Raw genomic sequence first — 18,323 nt, 5'->3', positions numbered from 1 at the left:
TTGTTCTTTGAATGCCATTGACACTGGAGTACTCGTAATATAGATTTGTGGTATCGCAGAAACATAATGCAAACTTTTACAGGGGTAATTCTCACGAGGTTCCTACTGTCGTAGAATTTTTCGCAGTTATATTTCTAGATTGGGAAACTTCTCGACATTCCGTGATTAAAATTTTCGCCAGTATGTCATAGCATACCTTTGCACTTGTGCCGATGACTATGAGAGTGACCTGTGTCACGCTTCGTTTCGAGATATTAAAATTTTCGCATTGCGAATATATTATAAATTGAGAAATTAATTTCGACCAAGTTACCCGCTCAATCTAAACGATCTTCCGCTATTTTATCGAAAATAATTTTCTTCTGTTACAAATAAATATAATGACAAAGTCAGTGATAAAATAATTTCTTTCAAATTTTTTACTTAGACCACTTTCTATTCTTTTGTTGTCATTTCTCGGCTTATAAATATTTCAGCGTTTCTCATAATTAGATTCCTAAATGGAAGAAAGTTGTAGACATTGGCTGAGCGTGACACCTGAGCGTGACACACCCGGAAACGTTATTTTCAACGATCGGGCGAGGAAAAGAAATAAGAAAAGCTGGGAAAAACAAGCACGCGTGCGCGAGTCAGATCGACGCTGTAAATTTATTCGAAGACTGTCTTTTCACGAAGATTTATCGCATGCATGTAGTACGCTGTGTTCCAAGACGGTTCATTTATCAATACGATTTTATACTGCGTGGAGTTATCGTATTTAATAAGCCGTCCGCAGGGTACAAACTCGACGAAGTCTAGCACAGCGACACTTCGTTAATTTATCTCGCCAATCAGCTCGCGAATTTTATCGAGCGTAGCAAAGCGCGCGGCTGCTTTGCTTCTGTCCTTATGACTACCGATTTCACACGTGCTTAATTGTGACATAAATATTAATGACGCCGCGATGAGATGAGAGCCCTAATCGGCGGTGATATCACGCCATCTCAATTAATGTTATCTGATTTAAGCTAATATCCGATTAGCTTAATTGATTCCGCTGGCAAGGGTTGAGTAGCTAACTAATTATGTGCAAGGGTGTCACAACTTCCTCAATAGATAATCCGTGTCTGTGTGTGTGAGATAGTGTGTATGCTAATTTATAGTTGCCTGAAATTCTTGATTGGTTAACCTTTAAGAATGTCAAGGTGTGGTCATGCAACGAGTTATTTAGTATACCTTTTCGGTATTTGCCCATAATTGATGGAAATAATTGTCAATTTCGATATTAAATTCTGCGAATAGGAACATGGAAAGAGGGTATTAAATTAACGTGATTTTTAGAGAAAGGGAATTATTAAGAAGCTCTGTAAATTATGAAATTCTTTCTATTTGTTTCTTTCGAATAAGTGGTTTATCTGATATGTCTTAGACTTAAATTATTTATATACACGTGATTTAAACATGTATTTTGGTTATTGTAAATCATATTGAGAATAAAGGGATAATAATTGTAGGACTTACTTATTACTGGAGAAGTATTTGTAGTAAGATCATTTGTTTTTTAAAATTACGAGAAAAATTGTTTATTCGATAAAGATCATATTTTTATATTTTTATAATATTTATTTTTATTTGTATTTATAATTATATTTATAATATTTATGTTTAATATTCATACTACCAAGGATGTTTTCTGGTCTCGTCACACATTTGCATAATAAAAACATTTCGTATTTACTCAGAGCAGGTGTAAAGTTTGTGCCATCATTGCAAAATGCGTCACGTTTCTGGAATTTCTAGAACACTTTTAAACCATTCTGTAATGTTGCGAAGCTCTCTGGAGAGGAATCGTGACTTTCAGCCATGTTGCAAAATGTCTCGCGGCATTGGTGGAGGTTACATGACCCTTTTTGTAGCAGACAGAATGTTGCCAAGTTATGCTTGCGCAGTGCTTTTAACCTCGCTGCAATGTTACGAATAGTTTGAATGTTTTCTGAGAATGCTAGAGCAATCCTCAGCATTGTGTCGACGTTGTGTTCTCAAAGATATTTTCGGAAATCTGACGATCTCGTGATTACCGCTGAATTGTCAGTTGCCATACACAGATCATGTTACTGCATGTCTGTGCCACTTTATGTACACATATTACTATCTTTGACAGTGACGAAGTGGTAATAACTATGTTTCTTCTCTACTCTTTTAATAATGACCTTAATGTATACAAATTTCTTCATCTTTCTCACAGAAAATGTCTTTATTCGATTGATCAGGAGCTGTAATATGATACTTTGTTAGTGACAAACATTTTGAAGCCCAAAATTAAATTTTGTAAAGAAAAAATTAGAAATATTTATAATACTAATCTTCATTTTTTATCGGTTCTCTGCAGTATTGTAAATGAAGTTGCTATACAGGATCTTATTATATAGGCTTTTCTGAAGAAGAAATCATTAAACAGAATACTAGAAGAAATGAGAAATATATATACATATATACATATAAATAAATAGACAAATATACACATGCCATATACGATATATATAAAAATATATATATAATATATATAGTAGTGACTACTGACCACTGACCCTTGACTATTGACCTTTGGCTACCCCATTGGCACCAACAATAATGACATACCTTTTATAGTAACCAAGAATTCCTTGATTATTTCGTTTTTATTCTTTCTCATCTTACAAGTTAGGTATGAATTTATTTTTTAACAATACCTAAAGTTCTTACTTTTTATGCAATACTTCATTTTACCTCAAAATCGTGCCTGCTTAGAAAAACTCACAATTTTCGAAAGCTGAAGGTGATAGAGCAGTTTCGAAGGTAAACTCTACGCGAAATGTGTTATTAATGTCTCCATAATGGCGCCAGTCACGTACAAAGGATTAGTGTAAAAGGGTAATACTTGCTCGAAATACGTGTGAGTATTACGCATAAACGTAAATTTGGAGTTTATAAGTGACTCATGGTGACATAAGTCATAAATTTCACGCTCTTGGAAAAAAATTAAACGCTCCGGTTGGAACGCAATGTCGGACAAACGTGTGAGGATTTCCCATAATGTCGGAACTCGTTGGGAGTCTACCACACACGATGCCGCGAAATGTTACGGCTCATTACTTTGCCTGGTTAACCGAGCCTTGTAGACTTATGACAAAATAAAGCGATATTTATGCACGCGATATAGCCTAAGAAAAAAATCGGACTATCGTTCTCTATTGATTCATGTAGCTATCTAGAGTTATTCAAAAATTATTTGGTATTGAAAAAGTCGACTATTTGTTATTATTATATTATTAAAAAGTGGATACCACATATATATTTTTAGTATCATACTAGAAATATCGGAGAATAAAGGAAGTTTTAAAGTTATATTGGGTAAACGTGGAATTTTAAAAAGTTTTAAAAGCTGTAAAATATTTCAATTTTATTTCAACACATTCCGCGATGATCTCGCAACTTCGCGAGATTTTACTGCGTGCAATGCGACTTTCCCGTTTATAGACGTCTCCTATCGCACGTTTTTCCTCCTGTTTGGCATTAAAGTCCATCCTTATAGCAAATGCACAGCTGCCAAAAACAGTGGACTGAGAAGTGTTTAAAGTAGTTGTTTTAATTGCTTATATTTTTGCACAATAATTTCATGCCTCCGAAGACTCGCGAATATTCTGAAATCCTAATATTCCCACTCCTTCGATGCAATTTTAAATTTGCAAAATAGTAAAAATATCTTGTATATATAAATAGATATATGCAAAAATTGAAGAGGCAGATAGTACAATAACTAATTAAAAATAGCGCACATAATTGATATCTGTAACTATGCGACGCGTTGAAGCTTTTTCCTCCGTAGGAACGCGTAGGGCGCTCTAAATGTTTGAGGGCTGACAAATTTGTACAACAGCTCATCTTGTTTATCTGTTCTGTGTTGACTCTTTCAAGTCTCAATTCTTTCTCCCATTCAATTTTGTTAGTCTCTGGTCTCTGATTGCTTATTTCGAGAAGTGTTTCTAATCAACGGGACCCTAAGTGTCAAGCCTAATAAAAAAGTTTTACTATTAAGTTCAAAACATAAAAATATAATAATTGAAGAAAATAAAAGACTTATTCTGGAAACGGTAACATTTTATAGTAGCACCAAGTATGGCGTGGATTTACGTGACCACATGGTCCGAAAATATAGCGTTAAAGCAGGTTTCCGCAGATAGCCTCTACAAGTTTTCTATAACATTTTAGATTTAGCAGCTATCAATGCTTGGGTTCTATATAAAGAGATCACTCGAGTAAATATTTCGAGAAAAGATTTTATTTTCCAATTAGCTGAAGAGCTAAGAAGTAAATATAGAGAAGATGTCAAGAACACTTTCATTCCCTTGACAATAATTCATACTACTGACACACAGACAAATTGTCAAGTTCAAGAATCATGTAATAGAAATAGACGTAAGAGCCTTTGTGCTAAATGTAATAGAAATGTTTGCGGAAAATGTGTTTCAAAAACAGAGTTTATGTGTAAAAAATGTTTTCAATGAATTTTTTAATAATAAATCTTTCATTCAAATTGATTTGGGACTATTTTCTTTGCAAAAAACTTCAATTCTCTTATATGAGTCAAATTGGCTCACTTTAGTAAAAATAGGTATATAATCAACATCAATGAAAATTCGATCATTTTCGGAATAGTAGAATTTGAAATTGCATTTGATTTACTTGAAATAAGGTCAGAAATTTTCTGTATTTCGTCTGTAACATTCTATATCTCTGAATGTTCGTTGTGAGATAAATTGTAAAATGTCGCTTTTGAACGAGAATTCTAAGTTAAATTTGATTTTAAATAAGATTGTGGACATCGAATTATAGTTATTCATAAAATTTTCCGCATTTCATCTACCTCTAACCAATATCCTGTTTCATCAGACATTCGTTCCAAAATAAATTCATATTATAAATAGATATATAATCAATATGCATAAATCTAGTGTTAATATCGCCACGTTTTCTTCGCTTTAATCCATCAATGGACGCGATTCATCGAGAATAAACACCTCGGGAGCGAGTAATAAAGCTGTATGGTAATGCAGTGGGTAATTCGTATCGTGAAATCATCGCGGCTTCAGCATTGTGTCTAGTTCACGCCTTGGGGATTACGATAGGGCACACGTACCACCCATTCTTGCATCACGCCGTGTAATGTTCTTTGTATATAAATGCGACCATCTCGTTACGCCGTTGCTCTTACGAGCTCGCTCGAAACTTCGTATATTTTATTTTCCATGCAAATTCCGCTTTTTATCCCGACCCGCGAGCTCCTTTAATTGACCCTTCCGCGAAATACGGCATAATGAAATAAGGGAACGCGACTCGAATGAACGGAACGGACGTGCCTTCGTAAGAACCTGTAATCAGTTTGTTTGTATGCGTCTTAAGCGCAAAGCATCGCCGGGTAAATCGTGGAATAATTGAACGCGTTTTTCTCCCTCCGTAGATGGTAACGGGGATCCTGAAAATGAAATTTGTAAACAAGAAAGTTTTTAACGAATACGAGACGTCGTGATACCTGGAGATCCTTCCTGCCGAGAAATGCGATTTGCATTTACCTTTCCTTTATACTCGTCATTTGATCGTTATGGCAACGTGTTTTAATTTGCGAATGTATGATGCGCGGAAAATAAAATTGTAAGAGGGATTTATTTTTATTCCCGAGGCATTGATGATCGTTGTATACAGAATAATAATCTTGGTTCATCGTCAAATAAAGAAGGGTACAAGTAAAAAGTACAATGGATGAAATAAATGAAAAATTCGAAATCGTTTCTAATACTTTATTTTAACCGAGATATTTACGAGATTAATCTTTTGTTCGCAGATTATTCGATTGGAGACCTGAACGAGTGCTAGGAGAACCGATGAAGCACGAAAGGGTGGTGATAATTAAAAATTTATTTTCTCCGGAGGACTTCGACAAAGAGGTCTCGTTGCTACTGGAGTACCAGCAGGATGTCAGATCCGAGTGTCTGAAGTGCGGAGATGTCCGGAAAGTCATTATCTACGATGTAAGTGACCGCATATTTGTATTTTGAAACAAAGAACTTTTGTTCGAGACGAGGAATGATGAATCGAGTTGGAAAAGCGAGTAATTAAGTAAGATATCTGTTACATAAGTAGAGCTGTTTTTAATTATTTGGAACAATGTACTTATTAAAACTACGAACCGCAGCCGAGATTGATTATCTGCTTTGAAATAGTTTAACAAGCGCGTAATTAGCTTTACCACTTAGAAATTAAAGTAGACACAATGAAGCAGTTAATTAGCGAGATTCGCTTTCAAAGCGGAACAGTATCTTGTTCGTAATTGTTCGTTCCATCAACTAGATTTGATTAAAAATATCGAATATTAATATCACGTAATAATAAAATGAAGAATTAATTTGACGTCATATGGCACTTCTAAACTCGCGTCGTTTCTTTTATTATAATCACGCTTTGAAAGATTCATGATTTATATGTACGACGCCTATCGCTATATCTAGGTCGATTATTTCAGCATTCTATACAGAATAGATCATCACTGACTTTGCTGTGTCATATTCCGTGGCACGAAAAATAACGTCAAGCTCAATAATAACTTAATAATAAGAAAACTTTACAATTTAACCCTTTGCACTCGAGCGATGACTCTCAGTCATCGTTAATAATTTGAAGCTTAGATAACGATTATTAGACAATAGGTTAGAAGCAACTATGCATAATAATAAAATATTGTAATAAAATACACATTTCTTTTTTCTTTATTTCAGTGTAAATTTAGTATCGTTTGGTATCACCAAATGAGTTTAGAAAAATATAAAGCTTGGAATAATTATATCTTTATGGCGAAAAAATCTTCGAGTGCAAGAGGTTAATAATAAATTTTAATAATATTTAATAATTATTATTAAAATAATTAGAATTAGTAATTAATTCCCGCGATACTTATTTATTATTTTTAGTTTCTCGTACCACTGTCAAATAATTAGTTAACGAATGTTTTTAACTAATCGAGTGACTGTAGGTTCCTCGTAACCGTTATACAAAGTAACGATTCGACGAAACGGTTTCGAGAACCGGTATCGATATTTATGACAGTTTTCATTCCCTGTCATTGACCTATCTGTGATCCCTTCATTCCGGCCCTTTGATACTCTGGCTATTAAGAGTAATACTATCACGTAATATTTCATAACGTCATCCAGTATGGAGTACCCCGTCCATACATATATATACACGGTACAATCGAATCGTCTTATCGTGGATCTCCCTAATGGCTCATGTAAAGTGGAGGCCTCTCTTCTTCGAAGACGTTGCATCAGCTATTCGCTTCAATACCGAATATTTTTCGCCTCTTTCATCTGGGTACTCGTCTTTAGCATATGTATCGAGCCATTGTGTAGTATTTACGTTGGCATGTAACAAAAGTAACGTGTCACAAGTGACAGTTGCTAACCAAGAAGGCGGAATAAATTTTCAGAGTATTATTTCTTTGCGTAGTGTACTGTTGTATTCCAAGGAAGCCTTTAGTTTCGTTGCAAACTTACATGCGAACTTTGAGTGTATCAACGCGGCCAAGTGCCAGTTCTTTTAACACTGTGACTCCAAACTGACTACTAGAGGAAGAATAACTCAAGATTTGGAACAATGGGCAATATTTATATCCGAATTAGGAAATAAGCAGGGGTTGTCTATGGATCGAGGGTTAAGAGAGAATGATGCAAGGAAGGTCGGGGTCCGAGTGAGCAATAGGGGGATAAGGATGAATAAGGAAAGTAGCCGGTCTGGAATTTATCTAATATACGTAGGTAAACACTTATATATGACTAAATAGGTATCTAACAATACCATGAAAAGAATTTTTTAAATTATCTTCTAGTTTTCTTTTAATCCAACTGTTTAGTAGCTTCGTTTCTATATAATCTGTAAATTTTATAAACATAGGTATGACATTGTTATAATTATCTTTTATGCTTCTTCTTATGTATAATTTATCAGTGATTTTAAAGTAATTCGAAATTTGAGCAATAGGTCGATAAGGACGAGTAAGGACAAAAAGGAAAGTAGCAGGTCTGGAGTTTACCTAATGTGCATAGGTAAACATCTATGATGACTAAACAGTCCTCTAACAATACTATGGAAAGAATTTTTTTAATTGTCTTCTCGGTTTTTCTTAATCCAACTGTTTAATAGCTTCGTTTCTCTAAATTTTATAGGCATAAGCATGATGTCGTTACAATTATTTTTTTTTATTTATAATTTATCGGTGATTTTAAAGTAATTCGAAATTTCGTAGTTATGTTTTCTGTCAGCGGAAGGTAATGCTATTTCCAGTTTTTATTTGATAATTTTATTGGTACGTAAACTGTTTGCAACCTGTCTGCTTCATCGTTAACATGGACGAGTTAACCTGTTTAAAACACGCGGAGATTATGTATCTTTTTAAAAACAAGATTTCTCGTTCGTTAGGTCATCTTTTATTTATTGGTTATTCGTCTTGCCAGGAACGGTTCCCCGATCGTTGAATATTTCGTGAATCGAGTCATATCTCTGCACGATTCGCGAATATTCTTATATTTACGCAATATTTAAATTTCACGTACACCTGTGTACATCATCTACGTGATTCTGCATTGCTATGACTCATAGAAGATAGAAAATGTCTCCGATATTATCAAACTTTCTCTTAATTCCTACTGTGCAATGAAATACAAATTGTTCAAGAAATAATACTAAAATAATAAATAATATAAATGAAATCGTAAGAAAATAATAATAAATAAAAATAAATAATACTCAATTTTTTCTGTCATCAAAGAAAATGCAAAACATGAAGATCTATTGTATCGATTACGATTTACTACGTTATAGGATTTATTCGTAGTAGTTTCAACGTAATGAGGATCCAAATTGAAGCACAAGGCAGCAATATTGATTGACGTATTTTTCGATACGGATTGAACAGAGGCTGAAATATATTAACTAAGGTCTCTCAGGTTTTCTCAGAATTCGTTTTCTCGGATTTCTCTCGAGGATGAAAACTTGGACGCCTGACCGATTTTACGATCCAGCTATATTTCCTCCATCAACCGGAGCTATTAACGTTCACATTTATTATTATGGAGATCAGGCGATGCAATATCTAAAGCTACTTGTCTACATTTAGATCAGAAGCTTTGAAGCGTTTTGAAGACGTTAGCGTATATCATATTGAGAGAGTAAGTCATTAAAAGTTGTACTATTTTGTACCATTCGTGTTTACATCATGGGATATAGAGTTTGATTAATAAGATATACCAATGTATATCTTATTGTGCACTATGTTGTATCTTACAAGGAGAGTGCAAGTCCTTCGGGTCACCGATTTAGTTGAAACTTTCAGGCTCATAGACTTCCTCATGCAGTTTAAGAATATATATCATTATAGCCGCAAATACTTAATAATTATTGAGATATTTACGATTGAAGTTTTATTACGTACTTAATTCTCTATTTAATTCCAGTTGTTGACAATTGAGATTACGGCTTGAAGGCGACGGTCGCGAATTTGTATGCTGAAAGACTGGGGTTCGATTCCCGTCCATAGTTTCTAGTTTTTTTTTTCAATCTATTTTTTATTTTCTATTACTTTTTCGCTTATGGAAACACCGTAAATAAACAATGGCAAATAACATTTCTTCATAATATTATAATATTTTTTACTCTTCCTTATGCTAGTATACATTTATTACAAAGCAATAAGAATATTATGCAAGAAAAACAATTTTCTATAACAATCTTATTTATTACTAACTAATTATTAAATTAAACATTGTATAAGAATGTTGCCTACGATTCCAACTTTGCTATGTAGCTATAAATGTTCATGAATTAATTACGAAAACTTGGGAATTTATTAATTTTCTACTGCCGAATAAATACAAACTGATTCAAATTTAAGCGCCTTCGATCAGCGCCATCTATGATTTGGGCTCAAAAATCAAGAAAGTGATAGGAATATAGAATGTGCAAGGAGGTCGTCTACACCTGGTCACGTGACAGCTAAGGACAGAGAGGGGATAGAAAAGGATAGAAGGGCTCCGACAGTGAAAAGTTAATAAATTACTCAATTTCTGTAATTAATTTGTGAACTTTTATAGCTTCATTGCAAAGCTGGAACTTCAGGCTACATTCTTATATAATTTCCGTAAAGAATTTAACTCTAAATTGTCAGTTATTAATTTTTGTTTGATGGCGTCCTTAATTTCGTAACGACGACCATCACGATATTCGGTGAAAATATTTAATACCAAACGAAACTAGAATCAAAATGTGATCAAAAGTCATATGAGAATATTCGCAAGAACATTGTCTTTCTAATGAGTGCACAAAGTTTCATAAATTAATTGCGCAAAGGATAGTAATTAATGAAAAGCCAATGGCGTCTTCGAGAACAATTCAAACATTCGGTAGAATAATAATTAATAATTAATTAAATAGGAACAAATTTATATCAAAAGTTATATTGGAAAGTTCGCCGAGGCTGCGCCTTTACGATGAAATTATAAAAGTTCATAAATTAATCGCAGAAATTGAGTAACCTGTTAATTTTCTAATACCGAATGAAAATTCAAACGATAACAAAGGTTCATAAATCATAGATGGCGCTGATCGAAGGCGCTTAAATTTGAATCGGTTATTGCCCTAATAAATAAATTGGGCAGTAGAAAATTAACGAATCCTGAGTCTGAGTAATTAATTCATGAATTTCTATAGTTGCATCGCAAAGTTGAAACTATAGGCAACATTCCTTTGCCATTTCCGAGAATAATTTGATGCTAATTAATTTGTTATTCATAATTAATTAAAGGTGTACGTGATTTCGTACCAACAACCATGATCTTTTGAGAAAATATTAAATAATGGACAAAACTGGAAGTACAATGTGAACGAAAATGTATGAGAAGATGCCCAAGGATATTCTTTTTATAATGTGTGCATGAAATTTATGAATTGATTGTATAAAGGATAATAATTATTGCCAAACGATCAATGCCTTCGGTATCAGTGCAATAATTATTACAAAATAATTAGTTAAAAAAGGAACTAATTTATCCAGAATTACCAAAGGGGTCAAATGCATAAAAGAAATAAATATATATAATTACCTTCCTATCTGAATGAAATCAATAATAACTTTTGATAGAACAACTATAAATTTGCAATATCTTATGCATGAGACCACTTTAGTAATTCCAGTATTGAAATGAACCAAACTCTTAGTACAAAGATTACGCTGTATCATTTATTCAATTATATTGTTTATACAAATCTTAATCTGTAATATTCATTGCGTAATTCTTGCAGAGTTTACTTTCCTTGAAACGAATCTGCAAACAAAATTGCTCTATTACTCTCAGATGTCGAAGAATATTAGTTTCTCAAAAAACGTGTAATTCATATGTGAGATCCTTCTCCTACTCGCTTTCTATATGCCGTTGTATTCATTGCTGTTGCAGAACTTTTATTCTGTAGATAAGTTCCGAAACATGTAGCCTCCATCCACAATTTCTTTTACATTTCAGTCGTACAGGAATGCTCGTGTTTTATTCAGTAACGTTCGATTCAGCCTTTCCATTCAGTTGAGGTGTATACAGTGTCGTATAATCTAGTATAATTACTTTCTGTCTTCTCCAATTCTTGAATTTCCGACTGGTAAATCCTCCTGCTTCCATTATCTCATCTAAATCTGTATGTTATTCCACTTTGTTTCTACTGCTGCAACACAATTAAAGAACCTCAGTAATGCTTCAGTATATGATTCAATAAAATATATCACTACAAAATTAGTAAAATCTAAGAATGTCATCGCATACCTATTTCTGTTCTATGTCTCTGGTTCTATAGGCCCACACATATATCGGAATGTTCAATTCCTAGCTGTCCTTTTGCCCTTGTTTTTGGCTCTCAAAATTGTGTCTTCATTTGCTTTGCATAGAAAAAGTATCCTGCATTCTTCAATTCTTGCCTTTCGTATTCTTTTCGTTATTTTTATTTCAAATGTTTTCTTGGACAACTCTTTCATGTTTTGTATACTTAGATGGCCCAATTTTCTGTATCACTACCAGCTTCTTGTTCCTCCTTATTAATAATGTTCCAGTCTGTATGTTTCCATTTAATTCGTCAACACCATAAAGTCCATTAATGCACATCTTCTCTACTAATATCTGTTTTCCTTCTTCTAAACTATTACATTATGTTTCTAGAACATTATTTTTCCACCCTTAGAATTACCTTGCCACATTTTGAGTTATCAGATGTATTGACAATTAAATTCTGCCTCAAGTTTGAATATACAGCTATCTAACTCAATCCTATCTTTCACTATAGTTTCCATGAAAATGTTTCTCTTTGCTGATTCAATTTCTGTACCTATTGCTTCTTATTCCTTAAAATATTCTAGCTTGTTCACCATATGGCTGGTTGTTCTTGAGTCCAAAATCCATTGTTTTCTTCCATTGTTCTCTGTCAAGAAGCACACTTTCTTCTTTTCTTCTTGATCTCCTTTGCTTTCCTCCATGTTTTTAAAATAACAGTCTTTTTCCAAATTATTAGATTTCTTACATGTCCCATACGGATAGCACACTTCTTGAGTCTCGTCTTTCCTTCCTAATCCTAGAAATTTTTCTGATTTTTATCCTAATTCTAATCACAACTAAAGTATTTAATTTCTTTGTTACCTTTCTTGTTTTTCCAACATGCACTTGTAATATGTATGCTGGAGTTACATTTGAAATACCTATTCCCTTGAGCTCTGCAGGCTCTAGATCATTTTGATGATCTTGCTTTCTTGACAATCACCTGAGTTGCGAGATTATCTATTCTTCTTTCTTCTTTCTGCATTAATGCCACACAGTTGCAAATACACGATCTGGTAATGTACATAAGATTTTAGTTATAAACATTGTTTATTCCATTTTACGTCCTAATGAATGTAATTTGAAAACTTACCCGTCAGCCATGTAGTGTGGGTTACTATATCATGTTTTGCTGTTTTGTATGCTTCTCATGGATATTGCTTAATTTTGTCCATGTCTCATAACTTGACGTACAGGGTATCAAGTAATAATACCTTCCCTACGATTGAAACTATCATATTTTGTAATTACACATTGTTAACCAACCTTGTTCGCAGTTTCCTACATTTCTTAGTTCTTTCATTATATGTCAATACAAACCTTATGACTAGAGCGCGAAGACCACTGTAAATTTTCAAATATGATATCCATCTTGATCCTTTCATCCATTGATACTTTCAATTTCTTTCTCGAATTTTGTTTTCCGCACTCAAACACGTGGCCTACATTCGGTTGGCAGTACATAACCTGTTGATTTATTTTTTTACTTAAAACATGCACAACCCACACACATTCCACCTTACATTACTCACCCGAGGTCTCCTTTTGTTTTCATCGCTGTCACAATCTTATGTCATTCTTTCCAGTTATAGATTAATTCGTCGTTTACAGTCAAAAATACCCATTACACAATTACCGTCCATTAATAACATGTATCTGGAGCATATAACCAAAGTTAGTAACCGATTCAAATTCAAGCGTCTTCGATCAGCGCCGTCTATGAGTTTGAACTGGAACCTTGAACCTTTGTTATCGTTTGAATTTTCATTCGGTATTAGAAAATTAACAGGTTACTCAATTTCTGCGATTAATTTATGAACTTTTATAATTTCATCGTAAAGGCGCAGCCTCGGCGAACTTTCCAATATAACTTTTGATATAAATTTGTTCCTATTTAATTAATTATTAATTATTATTCTACCGAATGTTTGAATTGTTCTCGAAGACGCCATTGGCTTTTCATTAATTACTATCCTTTGCGCAATTAATTTATGAAACTTTGTGCACTCATTAGAAAGACAATGTTCTTGCGAATATTCTCATATGACTTTTGATCACATTTTGATTCTAGTTTCGTTTAGTATTAAATATTTTCACCGAATATCGTGATGGTCGACGTTACGAAATTAAGGACGCCATCAAACAAAAATTAATAACTGACAATGTAGAGTTAAATTCTTTACGGAAATTATATAAGAATGTAGCCTGAAGTTCCAGCTTTGCAATGAAGCTATAAAAGTTCACAAATTAATTACAGAAATTGAGTAATTTATTAACTTTTCACTGTCGGAGCCCTTCTATCCTTTTCTATCCCCTCTCTGTCCTTAGCTGTCACGTGACCAGGTGTAGACGACCTCCTTGCACATTCTATATTCCTATCACTTTCTTGATTTTTGAGCCCAAATCATAGATGGCGTTGATCGCAGGCGGTAAAATTTGTATTTATTCGGCAGCAGAAAATTAATAAGTTTCCAAGTTGCTGTAATTAATTCATGGACATTTATAACTACACAGCAAAGTTGGAATTACAGCCAACATTCTTATACAATGTTTAATTTAATAATTAGTTAGTAATAAATAAGATTGTCATAGATAATTGTTTTTCTTGCATAGTATTCTTATTATTTTGTAATAAATATACAATAGCATAGAAAAGCGTAAAAAATAAATTTTTTTATTAAGATATTTTATTAATAATTACAATGTTTTCAGTATTTTACAACATATCATTATTTACAATGTTTTCATGTGCGAAAAACTAATAGAAAATAAAAAATAGATTGGAAAAACTATTTACTATGGACGGGAATCGAACTCTGGTCCCCGCCGTTAGGCCACGACTTTGCTTGAAAAATAATGGAAATAAATGTGTAATTAATGGCGTAATGAAGCTTTAATCGTAAACATCTCAAATATTGATAAGTAGTTGCGGCTATAATTATATATATTTCTATAAACCTGTAAAGTTTCAACTAAATCGATGACTCGAAGGACTTGCACTTTCCGTGTTAGTGACACTAGACTGCCTAACTAATGTATATGCGTGAATAAAATAGAAATAATAATCAAAGTTGGATGATAAAAATAAATAGGTATTTACGTGTTATTATGTTTGAATTTAACAAGGGTCAGCGAGTGTAATTTTATCAGAAACTGTTAAGTATCTTCAGTAATTGTAAAAATAGCCAAGAGAAGTCATTTTAACTGATTTGACAGTTCGAGAATAGATAGTTAGTTAAATTGGCAGCTAAGTAATAGTTGGCTCGATCGTAGAAGCATGACGAAGCACATGCCGATGATTGGTTGGCTGAGAATCTTAGAGATGTACGATAGTTTACTGTTATTTTTCACAAAGCATCGTTTCACATTTATTTCATAATATTCGGTTATACTTCTGGAAACTCTAAGTATATACTCTATCACGAAACAGCGTTATATATTTATTATCATAGAAATTTAAATTCTCTGTCGTTACGATAAATCTAATTACACTTTCCAGGAACAAAACAAGATAGAGTAAAATAAAATAAAACTGGACAAACACATAAAAAGTTAGCGATAACGATCAACTCGCGAAGGTGAAACGAATGATGTTTTCTAAGCTTCGAGTCCAGGAATAATATAAAATATGCTCCTGAAAATTCCGCGTTGGACTACTGTAATTTCCAGTCCTTTAATTAAACGCTATTCCACGCGAAGCATCGATCGTGCTCTGTGAGATGACAAATGTCGAGACATTTTTTGCCAAGAATTCTAATTTAATAATTAATTCTTACGAGTGTCGTGGTGACCCAAATCGCCCTATTAGCCTTTGGACAATTACCTGCTCGTGACGGTGACTACTCTGTGGTTAGCCAGTGGCCACCGGTGGTCACTTTCTCTAAAATCCTTCCTAACGATTACTCCGCTACTGTGACCGTTTCTGAGGGTTCTCATCAACCCCTACCGTTCCCCTGGGCTTTGGTCCATGTCAGGAAATAATTTATCATCTCGTCCACTTCCTGTCGCCGATATCTTCCTGCAGTAGGTACATTTTACCGCGAAGAAACTGGAGCTCGGGATAATTTACGCTAGCGATTATACCGCCAGAAAATGGATGTTCTGCAAGGAATTTCAGCAAATAGAGGATCTATGCCTTTTTGGGGGGAAAGAACGAATGGGAATGGTGAAAAATAGTACGAGAAGATGAAGTAGCGTAGATATTGAAAGGTATGTCAACGATGGGAATGACAAGCTACGTCGTAAACAGGAGAGGGAGTGACGCCATTCTGGTGCACGAGAATAAGGGGAAATACGATGGACAGATTTCAAGATGAGTTCGAATGAAACTGTTTTTCCGATTCGAAATGTCGCAAGGATATTTACAGTATGCGACAAAATAATAGCACTGTACTTTTCAATGTTTCTTGAAATTAATGTAATGCATGCGTATGTTACATACGTAAGTACTTACATAGTGTGTTCCGGTCCCTAACCCATTAACCCTTTGACTACCGAAATCACGTGTTTCGCTCAGGACGCCACGGGAATGCACCCCTATAGATGCAAGATTTGTTCTAATATTTTTTCGGTCGATGTTCTAATAAAAATTTTTAGATGTTCAATGAAGCACGTTTTATTTCAAAGTATTTTCTAATTAGCGGCTGTATTCAAAATGCACTAGCTGTCAATTTTCATTCAACTTTTACAACCGTAGTTTCACGAATAGTTCAAACACTCTAGTCACCAATGACCAACATGGCAGTCAAAGTGTTAACAGTTTATCCCTGAAACGTTATAGTAATTTTAGATAATTTCGTACTACCGTGTTTGATCAAAAATTTGTTGTCACGTATTATATTTTTTTTTCTTTTCTTTTATTAATGAGTATGCAGGTGTACAATTTGCCACGTGAGCATTTGGTACATTTTGTAGGATTTAGATATACGTTACATTTGATGTTTGTTTGTAGTATATAGTTGTGCGTGTACGACGTTTAATATACCCGTTTGAAGTAATAAACAGGCAAAGGAAGATCGTTTCTATTACGATTATTGGTTCTTTCCAGTACTCCGTTGCCTCGGTAAATAATATCTCATAACGTTCTAGCTGTCGATATTTCATGCTTTGACCGACCCCTATTACGGTAACTGAATATCCTAGTACCATTTGGAAATATTCTCACTGAAAATGTCACATTGTCTCAGTAGGAAGATTGTATTTATCTGGTATTTCTGCTGTCGATGTCTTCTTCGAGTTTAGAGTTTCGTTATCAGGAAACCACTAAAATTGTGGTAATAGGTAGACCGTGAAGTAGACAGTGAAGACGTTTGTTCGATAAGTAGCTATCCTCGTATGTAAATGATATGCTAATATATTTAAAATTACACGTTGTTTTAAATTTTATATCAAATTCTGCATGTCCATCGTATACTGCTTTTTGCATTCTGAACATGATCGTAAGAATAATATAACGTAGGAACTCCTCATGGCGATCTTTGCATGTTCCTCGCATACTGGTCTTTTAAATTCTAGACACAATTGCAAAAATAACATAACATACAAATTCATCATAGTGTACTTACATAAGTACTCTACACAGGACAATGTGTTATCTCTCTAAAAGTACAGAAACCCACTTGCTGCATCAAAGAGACCATAAACAGTCCAAAACAACCACAACGAATCTTTATTATAGATAAAGAATTATTTCGATTTTGTTTTTTCAAATGGAAACAATTTTTATTATTGATACAAGAATTATTCAACTTTTTCGTTATAAATCTTTCTCCAAACAATCGATAGACGCGATCTCGAAGTGACAAATCGAGCAAAATTCTCGAAGACGAGGTAGATGATATTGATCGTCATCTTCCATCCCCTATAATGAAGAACCCACGCAGAATTTAAAAGAAACTAAACAATTTTTATTATTGGCGTAATAATTATACAATTTTTTCGTCAGAAATCCATTTCCAGATAATCGATGGAAACGATTTCGAGATAACGAATCGAGCAAAATTCTCGAAGATATGGTATACGTTCATAATCGCTATCTTTCATTCCCTATAATGAAGAACCTACGCAGAATTTAGAAGAAAGTAAACAATTTTTGTTATCGACGCAAGAATTATTCAACATTTTCGTCAGAAGTCCATTTGCAGGCAATCGATGAAAAGGATTTCGAGATGACGAATCGAGCGAAATTCGCGAAAACAAGGTAGACGATAATGATCGCCAGCGAAAAGATGGCAATCACAAAGAAGTGGCTGCTCGAGGTGGGACGCAAATAAACGTTGGAAAGGGGATGACCTAACCCCATAAATTCGCGAGGAGACACTCCCAGCCGGCGTGTCTGAACCGTGAATCCATTCAATGTCAAAGTGGATTCCGTGGCGAGCCATAGGGCCGGTTACTATACCGAGCGTC

At 34.0% G+C, this 18,323-nt stretch overlaps 1 protein-coding gene across 1 annotated transcript in view; it reads left to right on the top strand.

The window, feature by feature from the left end:
* The window catches only part of barc (RRM1_TatSF1_like and RRM2_TatSF1_like domain-containing protein barc), a 127,002-nt gene that overhangs the window by 103,997 nt on the left and 4,682 nt on the right, over window positions 1-18,323 (top strand). The window contains exon 5 of the mRNA XM_017907360.1: window positions 5,858-6,044. Within this exon, the coding sequence (XP_017762849.1) occupies window positions 5,858-6,044 (187 nt within the window). The remainder of the gene's footprint in view (window positions 1-5,857; window positions 6,045-18,323) is intronic.

Source organism: Eufriesea mexicana, unplaced genomic scaffold (genome assembly GCF_001483705.2).
Source record: "Eufriesea mexicana isolate 0111107269 unplaced genomic scaffold, ASM148370v2 scaffold10, whole genome shotgun sequence".
NCBI lineage: Eukaryota > Metazoa > Arthropoda > Insecta > Hymenoptera > Apidae > Eufriesea > Eufriesea mexicana.
Note: the sequence above shows the minus strand (reverse complement) of the source record. Positions and strands in the feature narration are given on the sequence as shown.